The sequence below is a fragment of the Malus domestica genome, chromosome 09, assembly GCF_042453785.1.
Source record: "Malus domestica chromosome 09, GDT2T_hap1".
NCBI lineage: Eukaryota > Viridiplantae > Streptophyta > Magnoliopsida > Rosales > Rosaceae > Malus > Malus domestica.
The window spans coordinates 35,240,234-35,255,597 of record NC_091669.1 but is presented as its reverse complement, the minus strand read 5'-3'; the positions used below and the strand labels follow the sequence as shown (position 1 = coordinate 35,255,597).

General features: G+C 39.9%; 1 protein-coding gene and 1 pseudogene across 2 annotated transcripts; one reads left to right on the top strand and one right to left on the bottom strand.

The window, feature by feature from the left end:
• Positions 1-5,301: 5,301 nt before the first annotated feature.
• LOC103444297 (coatomer subunit delta-like) lies at positions 5,302-11,942 on the bottom strand. Of its 2 annotated transcripts, none has more exons than XM_070804758.1 (12): positions 11,718-11,942; positions 10,892-10,962; positions 10,550-10,589; positions 9,554-9,777; positions 8,623-8,865; positions 8,340-8,514; positions 7,488-7,792; positions 6,920-7,118; positions 6,683-6,836; positions 6,148-6,210; positions 5,958-6,054; positions 5,302-5,619 (listed from the first exon to the last, which is right to left on the bottom strand). In XM_070804758.1, exons 2-12 carry the CDS (start codon positions 10,892-10,894, stop codon positions 5,530-5,532), a joined length of 1,593 nt encoding a protein of 530 aa, XP_070660859.1. In that variant the 5' UTR covers positions 10,895-10,962; positions 11,718-11,942; the 3' UTR covers positions 5,302-5,529. The 2 variants fall into 2 exon arrangements, with proteins under 2 accessions (XP_070660859.1, XP_008381456.3); XM_008383234.4 differs by having other exon boundaries at positions 11,725-11,933.
• Positions 11,943-13,273: 1,331 nt separating this feature from the next.
• LOC108170667 (galactinol synthase 1-like) lies at positions 13,274-15,189 on the top strand (annotated as a pseudogene).
• Positions 15,190-15,364: the final 175 nt, after the last annotated feature.

Here is a 15,364-nt window from a genome sequence, read left to right as displayed (position 1 = left end):
ACTTGACCAATCCCGAAACTACTAAGCACCGGTCAACGTTATACCGTCAAGGACCTAGAAGAGTTTCCCTTCCACCAGGAGGCCAATCACAATGCGACACGTGTCGACATCAGAAGCCAATCACAGCTCGACACGTGTCAACATCAGAAGCCAATCATAACACGACACGTGTCGATGTTAGAACAAAACTAGAAACTCTCCTCTATAAATAGGGATCATTCTCCCACAATAATCTCTAATGTCATTTTGTACTAAACTATTCACTAGAACTCACTAAACCAGAGCTTGAACCTATGTATTTGTGTAAACCCTTCACAATTAATGAGAACTCCTCTACTCCATGGACGTAGCCAATCTGGGTGAACCACGTACATCCTGTGTTTGCTTCTCTGTCTCTATTCATTTACGTACTTATCCTCACTAGTGACCGAAGCAACCAAGCGAAGGTCACAAAACCTGACACTTTCTGTTGTACCAAAGTCCTAGCTGATTTTGTGCATCAACATAACATTCAGCTTTCAATTTCATTTTCCTAGTTTCGTACCAAATTAGCACTCGTTGCTACGAACGCGTGAGTGCGTGTTAGACTCGAATTGGATTTGTAACGAAAAGGTTACACCCCGTTAAAGTACGTAACCACAGGTATTTTTGTACACACGCGTACAAATTATCAATGTTTGAAACACTGTAGGGAAACAGATTTTGTACATTAAAAATTGTACAAAATCCACCAATCCATTCCCTAATTGGTGGATCCGGTCCCCCTTTATTCACACAAACAACCAATCAAACTTTTGCTTTTTCCTTGAATCCCTCCTCACCACCCAATCAATTGCTTCCCCTCTTTTTCCCTCACCAATCAGATTTCACTCTCATGTTTCTCTTCCCCAATCAGTTTGCAGAGATCACTCTCTCTCTCTCTTCATTCTCTTTCTCCCCAAAAGCACTCTCACTCTGCAACTCTCTCAAACAAACAACAAACCCTACCAACGTTCCTTGAAAACCATACCATTGAACTCATCTCGACCCCAGGAACACAACCATGCAACTAGTTTCAAGAATGGTTGAGTTTTGACTCACCAACTCGGAAGCTCTAACTCGGTGAGTTTTGGGTCGACAATTTTCGAACCCAGTCATGGCGTTTTAGGACTCGAGGAAACTCCTACTCAACTCCCTAAGGGTCCTAGTCAAGGTTTGATGAAGAGTTGACGTGAAACAACCTGGTTTCAAGAAGTTGAGTTTTTTGCCGAACCTATCGAGCCAATTTTAGGCATTTTCCTGTCCATTTTTGGACTTCCAAAAGGTATAAACTGGTTCGGCACTTCATAAGCTTCATTTCCATATAAATTTTGTGAAAAATGGTTGAGAAATGAAGAAGATATGAAGGTTTGAAATTTTACCTAGAAACCGACGAAAATTTCTAGATTCCGACAAGTTCAGACTGCGGCGAACGGTGGCGGCCGGCAAGGACCACAAGAGAAGACAATTGAATATTCTAACGGCATCAGGTAATGCCGTTAAACTCTATAAGTTATTTAACTGAATATTATGTCAAACTGACAAAATATTTCTGACGGATGTCAGGGCCTTACCTGCGCGTGGTGGCGCGTATGGCCGTGCCTTAGCCTGCGCATGGTGACGCGTCCGGCCTCTGATTGACCTTCTATCAATTGTGTAGGTCCGTGATGTCGAGTAGATCGATTTCGTATATTCAAACCCTATGTTTGAGCAATCTACGGAGGTTTTATTTAAGTTTCCATTTATGTGTTATTAAACTAAGTTAATTAGTAATTTCACATATAGGGGAAACGTATCACGATGGCGTACGGGGTCAGGCAAGGTTCATAGGCTACGACGTATTGTGAATGGGCAGTTTGTTTTTATATCTATACATAGTTATAGTTTCCATAAATGTGTATTTACTCCATTATTACACTTATATTGCCAAGTATCGTTATTGTGATATTAAATGTGATAAATTCTGCTATATGGTTGGGATATTACTGTCATGACATGCATACATATTTGTACATGCTCATCATTGTTGCACCCCGGTGTTAGTACTCGCCCCAGGGGCAAGGCCAGTCCTTCACGTGTATGTTCACATCCGCACCGTTCGCTCGCCTTTGATCCAAGTTAGGTGCCAATCCTATCGTATAGATTGCATTAGGCAATTCCGACTTATATGTGATTGTGCTTCGGCACCAGTCTTCACGTGATCATAGTACTAGAGCGTATTGATTACACCTAGTCCTATTCGTGTCAAAAATTATCTCTACGAACTCGTGTGTCAGCTTAGATGGATGAGCACTTAGTTATACTTGATTATCACATGATTATATTACTGCGGCATTTGATATATCATGACTTGGCATATTTCTGGTTATATTGTTGTTGTACTTTTGTTACACACTTATGTAATATGTTTTATGGAAACTACACTTGTTTTACAGCGAGGGGTTACTATGTTCGGAAATAAAGGTTTCTTACAAACGTTGTTTTGCTGACCCACTTAACTTTGTTTGTCACCCTTCCAGGTTTAGTAGTAATGCTTACGTGTAAACGAGGATTCTAACAAATCTCAGGAGATGGCTATCTTCAGTGGTATAACCCTCATTCTATTTACTATATTGTCTTATGCTCTAACATCACGTGTGAAATGGATTGAATCCCGCACACCCCACTCTTTTGACTATGAACATTTAGGTTTAAATTAATTCACATCATATTTGCACTACACTACACTTTATGGCTTCATCACCCTTCAGGTGTCGGCCAGCACAAGTCAATTCAGAGTCCAAGTGGACATTTTTAGCCCCCTCAATAATTTATTATATTAAGTTTGTCCTTTAATTTTAGGGAACTTTAACGAAAAAATTATGTTACTGTTCACTTTAACGAAAAACCAGATTTTTACACTAAAAAGTCAATCCTAGTACTATTCACTTTACCCTTTATTTTTTCCTTATCGTTAAAACTCAAAATTTTCAAGCTTTTTTCAGTAGTTTTCTTTTAATTTTATTGGTTAATTGAATTAAACTACCATATTAAAATAAAGTCGTCGGACATATTTTAAGTACCGTTCGTCATGAATAAGCCTCTAGATTTCTTATCTTTATATAATCTCAATAATTTTTTCGGATAGGATTTCGTGTTACACATGTCGTTAAATGTTGTTTAAGTTTCATGTTATTAAATATTATAATTCATGCATGTTAACAACTTAGACATTAATTCAAAGATCACAATTTAATTGAAATACAACATCTTAAATATTAAAACAAAAACAACTTAAATATTAAAACTACAACAACTTACATATTAAAGATTACAACAAATTAGGAGTTTAAATAATGTGAAGAATTGAAATAAAATGAGATAAGATAATATGGAAAGGTGCAAATGATGTAAGAAATGGTGTATATGTCACATCCCGACCCGAGTCCACCACATCCCGGGCCCGTTCCACCACCGTAGCACGATATTGTCCACTTTGGGCCCCAACCACGCTCTCACGGTTTTGTTTCTAGGAACTCACACGAGAACTTCCCAGTGGGTCACCAATCATGGGAGTGCTCTCGTGCGCTACTCACTTAACTTCGGAGTTCCGATGGAACTCGAAGCCAGTGAGCTCCCAAAAGGCCTAGTGCTAGGTAGGGATGGGAATATACATTTAAGGATTACTCCCTTAGGTGATGTGGGATGTTACAATCCACCTCCTTAGGGGCACGACGTCATCGTCGGCACACCTCTAGCCAGGAATTGGCTCTGATACCATTTTGTCACATCCCGGCCCGGGTCCACCACATCACGGGCCCGTTCCACCACCGTAGCACGATATTGTCCGCTTTTGGCCCCGACTACGCCCTCACTGTTTTGTTTCTGGGAACTCACACGAGAACTTCTCAGTGGGTCACCCATCATGGGATTGCTCTCGCGCGCTACTCGCTTAACTTCGGAGTTCCGATGGAATCCAACCCAGTAAGCTCCCAAAATGCCTCGTGCTAGGTAGGGATGAGAATATACATATAAGGATCACTCCCCTGGGCGATGTGGGATCTTACAATCCACCCCCCTTAGAGGCCCGACGTCCTCGTCGGCACACCACAGCCAGGGTTAGGCTCTGATACCAATTTGTCACATCCCGGCCCGGGATGGATCACTTCCCTGGCTCGCTCCACCACCGTAGTACGATATTGTTCGCTTTGGGCCCTAACCACGCCCTCACGGTTTTGTTTCTGGGAACTCCCACGATAATTTTCCAATGGGTCACCCATCATGAAAGTGCTCTCATGCGCTACTCGCTTAACTTCGGAGTTCCGATGGAACCCGAAGCCAGCGAGCTCCCAAAATGCCTCTTGCTAGGTAGGGATGGGAATATACATTTAAGAATCATTCCCTTGGGCGATGCGGGATGTTACAGTATAAATAGTTTAGGTATTTATAGAAAAATAATTAGAATTTTTTTTATAAATTTCATCCTAAAAAAAATTCAAAATCCAACGGCTAGCTGATGTCAGCTAGGAAATAGGCTGCTGACAGCTTGGACCCCTCAAACGGGTTGGTTGGCTAGCTTAAAATGCCCAGCCCGATAGCCAAAGGGCTTGAGTTTGGTCTGGTGGTTCCCCTTTTCTTTTGGCCCAGACTTCATTGAAGAAGGGTTTTATTCTATTTTGGACTAAAACATAGCATATAGCCCTATGACCTTATCCATTGGAGATGGCCTAAGTGGCCAAGATGTCGCAGGTCAATTTCAATGATCATTTGTGAGAAAAAAATGATTTATGGGACCCATTTATGTGTCACATCAACACTTAACAGAATTTTTAACATAATTGCGACAGAATGACCACATTGATTTGCGACACTTATTTTCAAAGACTACATTAATTGATTTTCAATTTCAGGAACTATCTTAATGGTGAGGATTAATTTTAGGAACCATTTGTGATAATGACCCTTTCATTTTTGTCCAACAAATTGAATAAATCAAACAAAAACAATGGTTATGATTAAACAAGAGTGTATAGGAGGAGGACAAAAAGAGGGCATCATTTCTTTATGTGATGACACATTTAGCTTTGGCTTTGTTTTCTAAGTGAATTGTTACTTTGAGAAAGTCCTTGGAGTTGGCTCAATATAACAAGAAATAATACTTGCATTCAACAAGGCATCACACCAGTACCTAAGTATCATGTCAATTTCAGTTAATATGAATAACACCAAAGCAAGACTTCAATGTCAGACTCATCACCCGCTCTTGGTCTCTAGGTCTCGATTCTTGTCTAACACTTGATAACATGAAAGAATTTGCACCTTTAATTATTGTACCCAAATTCTGGCAGATACATTCACTATCAAGATTGTAGTTTATATAACAACATTTCATAGCTTCAAATTATAAAAAAAAATTATATCAAAGTCAGGCATCCCTTCATCTCAAATTTAATGGAAAATAAAACACCAAAAAATGAAACCTGCTAGTTTCAGAATTTAATCCATTCCAACAATAAGGTTGCAGATACACTATCACACCACTTGGTAATTCTCCGTGATCAACTGCGTTCTTTGAGAAAACTTGGGAGCGGCTGTACCTTGCAGAGGTATAATGTTCAAAACCTGTGCAAAAAGGATTAAACGTCACCATCTTCAATTAAATTCTTTCATATCCACTACCCTAAATGCTACTCAAAGTAGGTCAGACGCAGCTGATGGTAATGGCATAACATCAGGTTCGAAGCAATCGACGGCTCATGCCTATGTGTTAGTGGCGTGTGAAGCAGTGAGTTCTTGGCAGTGTGATAGAAGTTAGAGCATTATATAATACTTCACCGAGTCTAGAAGTAAAACATCCACAGAGGAATCAAGTAGTTATACTTATAGAACGAGGTTCTTTAAGTCCATCACAAGGAGCAAAGTATAAGACAATGGAATCAACAAAGTATCAGCAGTTGTACCTTCAGGTCACTGAATGTCTCGGTGGCAGAGAAGCACACAGAAATGGGGAAAAATACAGATGGGTCTGCTGGGGGAACAACAAACTCCAATGACCCACTGCCAAGTATTCAAGAAGGATAACAATTGCATTAATATTAGTTCATAAAGAATATGTAACAGCCCAAAAGAATCAGTCCAGCATTTACAGACCTGCGGTTCGAGTTATCTACAAGAAGTATGGACCACTCCAACGTTGAATTCCTGGCATCATATCTGTAATACAATTGTTGTATCAAATTTAAGCAATATAAATTCCAAAGAAGCATAGAATGTTCAAATCCTTGTGCTCCATGAGGAAAACCATCCTGTCACATGGAAGCAGGGACATTCGGCATTACTTCCGGCTCCATTCCATTTTAGTATATGTGCCCAACATCTATACAAAAGGATTATGTATGCAAAACAATACAAATGTCCTTTCCAGTAGGCATCAGACCTACCTATTATTCCTGGGAACTTCCACCAAGAAGTTTATTAAAAAGTTTTCTTCCTTCCTATTAATGCTACTAGGCCAGCCCATGTTTTTTTATACTTCCTAGGATCATGATTGTTTAATGTAAGGTAGCAATCAGAAAATAACCCCTCTACATTCACATAGGATAATAACCACATTCAGTTATGTGTAGCTGTAATTTTAGGTTCCAAAAGCAGAGTAAACAAGAAAAAATAAGATGAATTTTCTTACCTCCATTCACCTTCAATCTGGTTTACTCGTGGAGCCTCTCTCGCAGCTGGAAGAGGTACTGAGATAACAACATTTCTCAGATCAAACATCTCTGAAGCCTCGTACTCAATGTTGACATAAGTTTCATTCCCAGAAACAGTGGGCCAACAGTTGACTGCAACGGAGATAGATTGATAAATAACGGTCAGGGCACACGAGATAAATCATACAACACAATGATGAGATAATTGAACTCACTTGTTAGGGGCACCATTGACTCATCTGAAGTCTGCATTCTCCATCTCAAAAGACCAACACCTCCTGCATCACCAGTTTGACCAGTAGGAAAAGGCCTAGACGTATCCTTTAGGCCTAGAATGTTATTATTGGAGAATAACTCTTTGTTCATGTTAGGGTGTGTTTTGAAAAGGATGCCAGGATTTCCACCAGTTTCAATCTGAAAACAGAAAAAAATGAAAAAAAGACAGTCACAAAACACATTTCAGTGACACAAAACATTGGACCTACTCCTACAAGCTTATTAAGCACAACCAAAAACAGATCACCACTCTAGATTTGCCACAAATCAGAATGAAAACAAGTTTCAAAGGACAACATTCTAAATAGGCATATCTCTAGAAGTCTCCAATAGCAAGGACATCAGTGTGAAGTTTCTATCAGATTCAAAGGAAACCTAGTCTTCAAATAAGGCAACTGCCAGATATGTGACTTAAACACATGACACATCATTATGAATGCTGCAACGATACTACCTAGATTGTGCGATTGTGCCCATGGTAATATATGATGGATAGTGATGAAATACCTGAACTTGGATATATGCATCTTCCTGGTTAAGAATTTGCAGAGATAATGTCCCCTGAACATCAAAGTTGCTCAATCCACCATCACGTTTAAGGGTTACGTTAAGTTTCTCTTCAACATTCAAAGTGACAGGATCAGTTAGAGGTGGGGCAGCTGTTTTAGACTGGCCTGCTTTTGGCTGTACATCTTCAAGAATCACCTCTCCCTCTGCTTTCAAGGACTCCAAAAATTGGTTGGTCCTTTGTGATTTTCCCAGCTGCATACCCAAACCCTTTGGAGGAGCAGTAGCAGACGAAGGTGGACGACCTGAGGATGGAAGTAAATGCAGAGAAATAATCAGAAAACCCTTAGACCAGCGTCAAAAACTTAAAACACACCAAGAGCACAGGCTCTGGAATCCACCAGATTGAATAAAGAAACAAAGTAGAACTGGGCTTTATATAGCCTTCAACCCTAATCCTTCTAAAGAAACTAAAAGCTCAGTCCTAATTAACTAACTTAAATCCTATTGCTAGTAGGATAAATAAATCAAGTTTGGTTGTCCGACGTCAGAAGTGTACATGGTGAAAATAGGTCTTAGTTATACAATATAACTGCTCAATCCACTGTAAAAGGTACAATGGCGGCCAAAAGCAACCTTGCACATTATGAACTTATAATGTTTTCTTAAACAGACTATATAATACGAGCTTTACCAAATGCAGCATTTTAATTATCATCAAGGAACTAGATCACAAGTTTATGCACATCATAATCAAACAGGAATTTCAAATCACAGACTACACACCACCATCACCACAACTCATTGATTTCAGAATGGACTACACAATTCAGGCAGACAATAAACACAAACCTTTGGTCTTTGTGGAAAATGAGTCAATATCAGTACTCAATCCGAAACCAGAACCACCTCCAAAGCCACTTCCACTACTGGATATGCTCATCTCACTAAACGCACTCTCAATTCTCCCAGATCCCATTGACTGTAAAGACATATATCCGCCTTTATCAGCTCTGCCCCTATCAATCTGCAGTAAATATGACACAGTATTATGAAACCGGAGGCTTGCAAGACTAGATAACTATGCAAAGCACTAAACTAGTAAAGGAACAATCACAAGACCCTAAACAAATACCTTGCTTTTGTCAATCTCACTAGCCTTCCGCTTCATAACATCCTTGGTTTCATTTATCTTGCTCTGCATCACAAGCTTGTGCAGTTTCTCTTCATGACTCTCCATTTCACAGTACTGCTTCACCTGTGCAACAGTCACGTTTTCCTTGTGCCCAAGAGAGATGACTTCATCAAAAGCAAAAATTAACTCAAAAGCTGTCTTGCATACACCCTCTTCATCTAGGGACAAAGAGTATTCAGGTGCCTAAAAACAATTAAGGAATCAACTCAGCAGTTCCTTCCAACATTTATTTAACACAAATATACAGAATAGGAAAAGGCATAGCTCAAAGACAACTCATGGCCGAAATTTGCCAATGTGATCGCCATGCACCAGTTACAATTATTACTTGGGTTGCTTGGGCATAACTTGAAGGAACATGCATGCATACATAAAAGCATAAGCACTTGCATACATAAAAGCTTAAGCACTTGCATACATAAAAGCTTAAGCACTTGCATACATAAAAGCTTAAGCACTTGCATACATAAAAGCATAAGCACTTGCATACAAGCGCATAGATGGCTAAAAGATATCGTACATACTTTGGCCCTAGTTCGAGCTTTATACTTTTTAACATTTTAACTTTTTTTCTTCACACATCATGGCATGTCGAGAGACCAGTTTTGAAGAACAAGACTTCCAAGTAACATGAATTGGGATAAGCAACATAGATCATGGTTCCCGAGTGTAGTAGGAGAATGTTAAAATGAAGGCATCAGCAAATGAATCAAAACAAAAAATGGGATCTAGATCCATGCAAACATTGTTTAGCATTCATGATTATGGAACAAATTAATAATTCTGCAAAATCAGTAATGGTTCACGGGTCCAAGAAGTTAAGTCACCAATGGAAAATGAAAATATTCATATGCCAGAGAAAAAAGGATACAAGTTTAGAGAGTAGCCGCAAAGTCTCCAAATCTTCCAGTATATTGCTCTGCTTGTTCGTAACAAGTACCAAGAACAAAGCTTCTATTGGCTGGTAAACATAGCGCACATTTTCTGTCTCGACATAAGTATGTTGTTTGCCAGTGCCAACCAACTTAGGGAAAGCCGCAAGAAGACCTTCAATTCTTATACGTGACATATCCACAAATTGTCTAGATACAAGCACTGCACAATAAAGATAAAAAACCAATTATAGACAATAACTGTAACAACTCCAATAATATGCACTATTTCAACAATTCAGTTATTAGCAAGTCAGGTTAAAACGAAAGTAAATGGGTCAGTAACAGCTTCTGATATAGATGGAACACATAAACACGTGAAAACTCTACTAAACATTCCGTAGTCTTTACTGTGTAGCTAAAGGATAAGAATGCATATGTTATAACAACTCATCCATAAGAAAAAAAGTGAATGGATCACTGCCAGTTCCTGCTACAGATGGAAACTGTCTGTGAAAACATCTTCTAAACTTTAAGTAGGATCTACTGAGTACATATTTAAATCAAGTAACAAGAATGCGCATGTTATATCAGCTCAGCCAAAAGTACAACAATTTTAAAACAGAAAATAAAAGCCTGAATATCTGCCATTCCTACAGCTTCCCAACCTAGCTCCTCTAAGGAGAGATCCAAAGAAATCCACTGTCTCGATCCATCACCAAGATGATGCAAAAGTCTTGAATCAAAATGAAACAAAAGACCACTGTTAACGTCTGGTTTAATCTTACTGCACTTGGACATGAGACACAACTCAAACCACTTTACGGGTTCATCAAATCCCTAATTCAATCAGTGTCATTCTTATATTTAATCAATCCTCAATTCTTAAGAGTTCCTCATGTGAACTAGGAATAGACAAACAAAAAAAGTCAAGAACTGTTCTTTTGAAGCACCAGCCATTCACAGGAGAATAAGAAAATATGCACAGAGCTCACCTTTCCCAGACTTGCTTATAATGGAAGCAGCAAGCACAACCTGAATTACAAATAAAGGGGGGAATGAGAAGAGGTATTCCAAGAAAGCAAAATTTATACATTTTAACAACGCGATGTATTACAAAGTTACTAACTTCATGCAGTTACCCATAAATTGAACTCGTATATTTTGTTTCAGCATCTTCAGTTATGTTTGCATCCACAATACCTTTTCATATTGAGTGGTAAAATGCATGCACTATACTAACACCAATTACCAAAGACATATTATCATTATCCCACTAAGATCATCACTCTAAAAAATTAAATGGAAAACTGAGAAGAAACGTTTGAATATATTACCATCTTGATTAACTCGAAGATTATCGACGGCCACCAACTCAAAGGCAGTAACAAAGATAGCAGGGGCACACCTTAAACATGAAAAATCTCACGAATGTCATAAAATTAAGAATAATAATCACAAACAAAACCAAAATTAACCACAAGTATGAAACAGAACAAAACAAAACATCGTGCTCTCCCACAATGTTTGCATCATTCCAAATCACATGTGCATGCATGCGAACAGAACTCAACACCAAGTGAGACACCAATTATGTGAACCTTCAAAATCAGTAGCTCAATTATACGAATCAAAAGGCTCAAATCCAAACTCGGTTGCATGGGATCTAGTCAATGCACCTCTAATTATTTATATACAACAGAATTGAGAGGCAATTTCACACAACAAACTAAAAATTTCCAAAATCCGACTAAACTAAGTTTGTTAATCCGATCCAACAAATTATACCTCCTCACAATTTGCAACCTAATCGTTACTCCTAAACATTGATGAATAAATGCAATACTATCAGATGGGGTAGCAAAATTAGAGAATTCTTGAAAGAAAAATCACAATTGAAACTGTATTTCATCAAATCACGCAATGTAAAAGAGGCAAGACAAAATCAAACAAAAAGATCAACCTAAGATCTACACCGTAATCACCGGAATCTCAAGCGATGCAGTAGAACCCTAAACTTCCCACACCGATTTCCCACCGATAAAACGCAAGAAAAATGAAGCAGATCAAAAGCATTTGAAAACCACAGATTTGGAATGCAAAGCAATTACTGTACACAAAATTTACCAAAATAAAAAATCAATCAAGGTCGTGAGATCCAACCTCTCACCGACGGAGAAGAAGAAGATGACGACGACGAGGAGGGGGAGAAAGTGAGGAAGGTGATTGTGCAGTGCAGCCTGCAGCAGAGAAATGTAAGTTCGGATCTGTGTTTTGCGGGGTGCGTAATACGGCAATCAGATTAAAATCACCGTGGCAACTCGGCAACAAACGTCAATAAAGCCCAAGCCCAAAAATGAACAGCCCAAAAGCAACATTACAACTAACGAATTTCTCCCATGCACATGTTATACATTTTGTATTGTACCAGGTTCATGTGTGAGGCTACGTGTCGTGGACTCAGATGGTAGATGAAACCCTGGTCTTTCCAAAGTTACGATTAAATCATATCAACATCTTATATAGTTTTTTTTATAAGGATAAAAGATAAAAGATAAAGTGTGAGATAAAGGAAGGGAAGGGAATAGAAATAAGAAGGGAGAAAATCTCACTTCTTAACCCAGTTCGATCGGGGGGTTCTACCCCCGTATTTCTTTCTCATTTTTAACTTTTCTAGAATAAGGAGTTCATCTTCTGGGCGCCTCTCTTCCCCGAAAAGTTGGTAGGGAGTTCTGCTTGGCCCAGTTCAGTGGCTGGGTTTTATGTTGATGTTGTGCATGTCGGTGTTGAGGGTTGATTTCATCAAATGTGGTTGATTGAGGAGGACAAGTGATGTGTTGCTATTTGGTGTTTCGGAGATTAAGTGTTGGCTGTGAGGCGTCATGGTGCTCACTGGGTGTGGGGAGGATATGTGAGCGGATGGCCCTCATAATTCATGTTTGTGACAGATGGGTTCCTTTTTCGACTTCTAGTGAGAGAATTTCTTTTCAAATCTTTCTAGTGATCAATGGTGGTATGTAATATTTTGAGTTTTATTGTTTGATCTTGCATGCATGCATGTGTATAATTTACCTACTACAACTCCCTCCTACGTATGAGTATGAGGTGCTCGTAATATGTTCTCAAACCCTTGAAAAAAAGAATCCAAGCTTCACATGAAAATTCAAGAGGATTGACGAGTGACGATTTCGGCCACACATGACACGTCTTAGCATTTCATTTCATGGCACTTATGACATGGCAAACCTACTTTACAACATCAACCACAAACTTGATTCAACGTGTTGGAATTTTTTTTTCTTTTTTCCAACGTGTTGGAACTTTTTTTTTTTATCAAACGATATTATCTACGGTAAAGTGAAGGAGGTGGACTTACCCTCATAATAGGCTAGCAATAATTTTGTTTAAATTCATCTTTTGCGATAATCAAATTTAAGACCTTTCACTTACAAACAAAGAGAAATTATTAGACTGTAACATAGGGATCCCATCCCAGAACTTTTAGAACCTTTTAGAATAGGGATCCCATGCCAGAACTTTCCCGTTGCACCCAGTAACCGTAGGATCCCCCCAGATGGACACGGGTACGGCATCAGCCTCATAACCGCCCCTAATGATTTGACGAGTTTTCCACAAATTTCGCTCGCACAGATTCATTTCTTTGATTCCCACCCTTATTTAAACCCTCCTCCACCTCCTCCACCCCCTCCACCCCCTCCATCCCCTCCGCCAAACCACCCACAACAACACCACCAAACGAAGACATCCCAATCTCTGCCTTCTCTCTCTCTCTCTCATCGGGCTCAGCTAGTTTCTCTCTCTACCTTCCCAAGGGTCAAGGCCTTCCTCTGTAAACACTATTTCCCTTCTCCCTTGGACACCGTCATCACTCATGGCTCCCGAACTCATCCCCACCAGCGTCCCCAAATTGGGTTTCACTAAAACCGCCACCCTGCCGAGTCGGGCATACGTGACTTTCTTGGCCGGCAACGGCGACTACGTGAAGGGCGTCGTCGGGTTGGCCAAGGGATTGAGGAAGGTCAATGCGGCGTACCCATTGGTCGTTGCAGTCTTGCCCGACGTCCCGGAGGATCACCGCCGCATTCTTCAATCGCAGGGTTGCATCGTCCGTGAGATCGAACCGGTTTACCCACCCGAGAACCAGACCCAGTTCGCCATGGCCTATTACGTCATCAACTACTCGAAGCTGCGGATTTGGGAGGTACGTTGTTTTCAGTTTGCTTACGTGGCTTCGTACGTTTATGCGTTCTTTTTGTTACACGTAGAATTTGGGTTGTTCTGGGTCTTACACGTGGCAGTCTTGTCTTGGAAGCGAAGGAAACTTTTGTCTCTTGTTTTTCTCTTTTTCAAAGAGATAAAAAAAAAACATGTGTAACAAATTTTAGTTGTACATAATGTATACGAATTCATCTAAATTATGATGAGAGTGAATCAAATATGACACTTTTGTTTTTATAATAGTGAATGTTTTTAACAAATTAAATTACTTACCTAACAAATATTTAGTTACTTTCATAAATTTGTTCCAATCAAATTTTTGGTTTTACGATGTCATAATTAAGATGAATTTGAAAAATTAATAACTTCTGATTTTTTTTTATTTCATTAATATTGCAGTTTGTGGAGTACGAGAAGATGATATACTTGGACGGGACATTCAGGTGTACGACAACATAGACCACCTCTTTGACTTGCCAGATGGACATTTCTACGCCGTGATGGATTGTTTCTGTAAGAAAACGTGGAGTCACACGCCGCAATACCAAATCGGGTACTGTCAGCAGTGCCCGGAGAAGGTCCAGTGGCTCACATCGGAGCTTGGCCCACCGCCATCGCTCTACTTCAACGCGGGCATGTTCATGTTCGAGCCCGGCCTCGAGACCTACCATGACCTTTTGAGGACTCTCAGAGGGACCCCTCCGACCCCGTTTGCAGAACAGGACTTGTTAAACATGTATTTCCGGAAAATATACAAGCCAATTCCTTTGGTTTACAATTTGGTCCTGGCCATGCTGTGGCGTCACCCGGAGAATGTGGAGCTAGACAAAGTCAAAGTCGTTCATTATTGTGCAGCAGTAAGTATTACTTAGCTTTAATTTAACATATATAGGAGGTGTCACATTTTCTGTAGGGTTTGATTAATATAAGTACGTTGATTGTTACAGGGATCGAAGCCGTGGAGGTATACAGGGAAGGAGGAGAACATGCAGAGGGAGGACATTAAGATGCTGGTGAAGAAATGGTGGGGTATATACAACGACGAGTCGTTGGACTACAAGAAGGCAGCTGGAGGAGTTGTGGGTCCAGCAGCAGCTTCAGGTGGTGAAGGGGTGAACATGCAGCCTTTCATGGGGACTTGGATTCTCTGCTCTCCAATTTCTGTGCCCTTCTGTTTTTGTGGTCACGGTTAAGCCACGTCAACATTTTATATTACTATTTCTTTTTGTTTTATTATTTTTATAAAAAAATAATATAAAATATTGACGTGACTTAACCGTGACCACACAAAACAGGAGGGCACGGAGAGGGTACCTAAATGGGAGGGCAGACAATCCAAGTCCCTTTCATGGAGGCTCTGTCGGAAGCAGCTGCGGTCCAGTGCATGACAGCCCCCTCAGCGGCTTAGTCCATCAAGACCGTTCATCCATTTACGAGGTAGACGAGAGAGTGGAAATGTTTAGATGAATTCCATCCTTTTTTCCGATAAAATTGGTGATTAATTGGAATTTGGGTCCAATACATGTTGGGGTCGATCGGGGGAATGAGGAATGAGTTATGTAAGCAGCTTT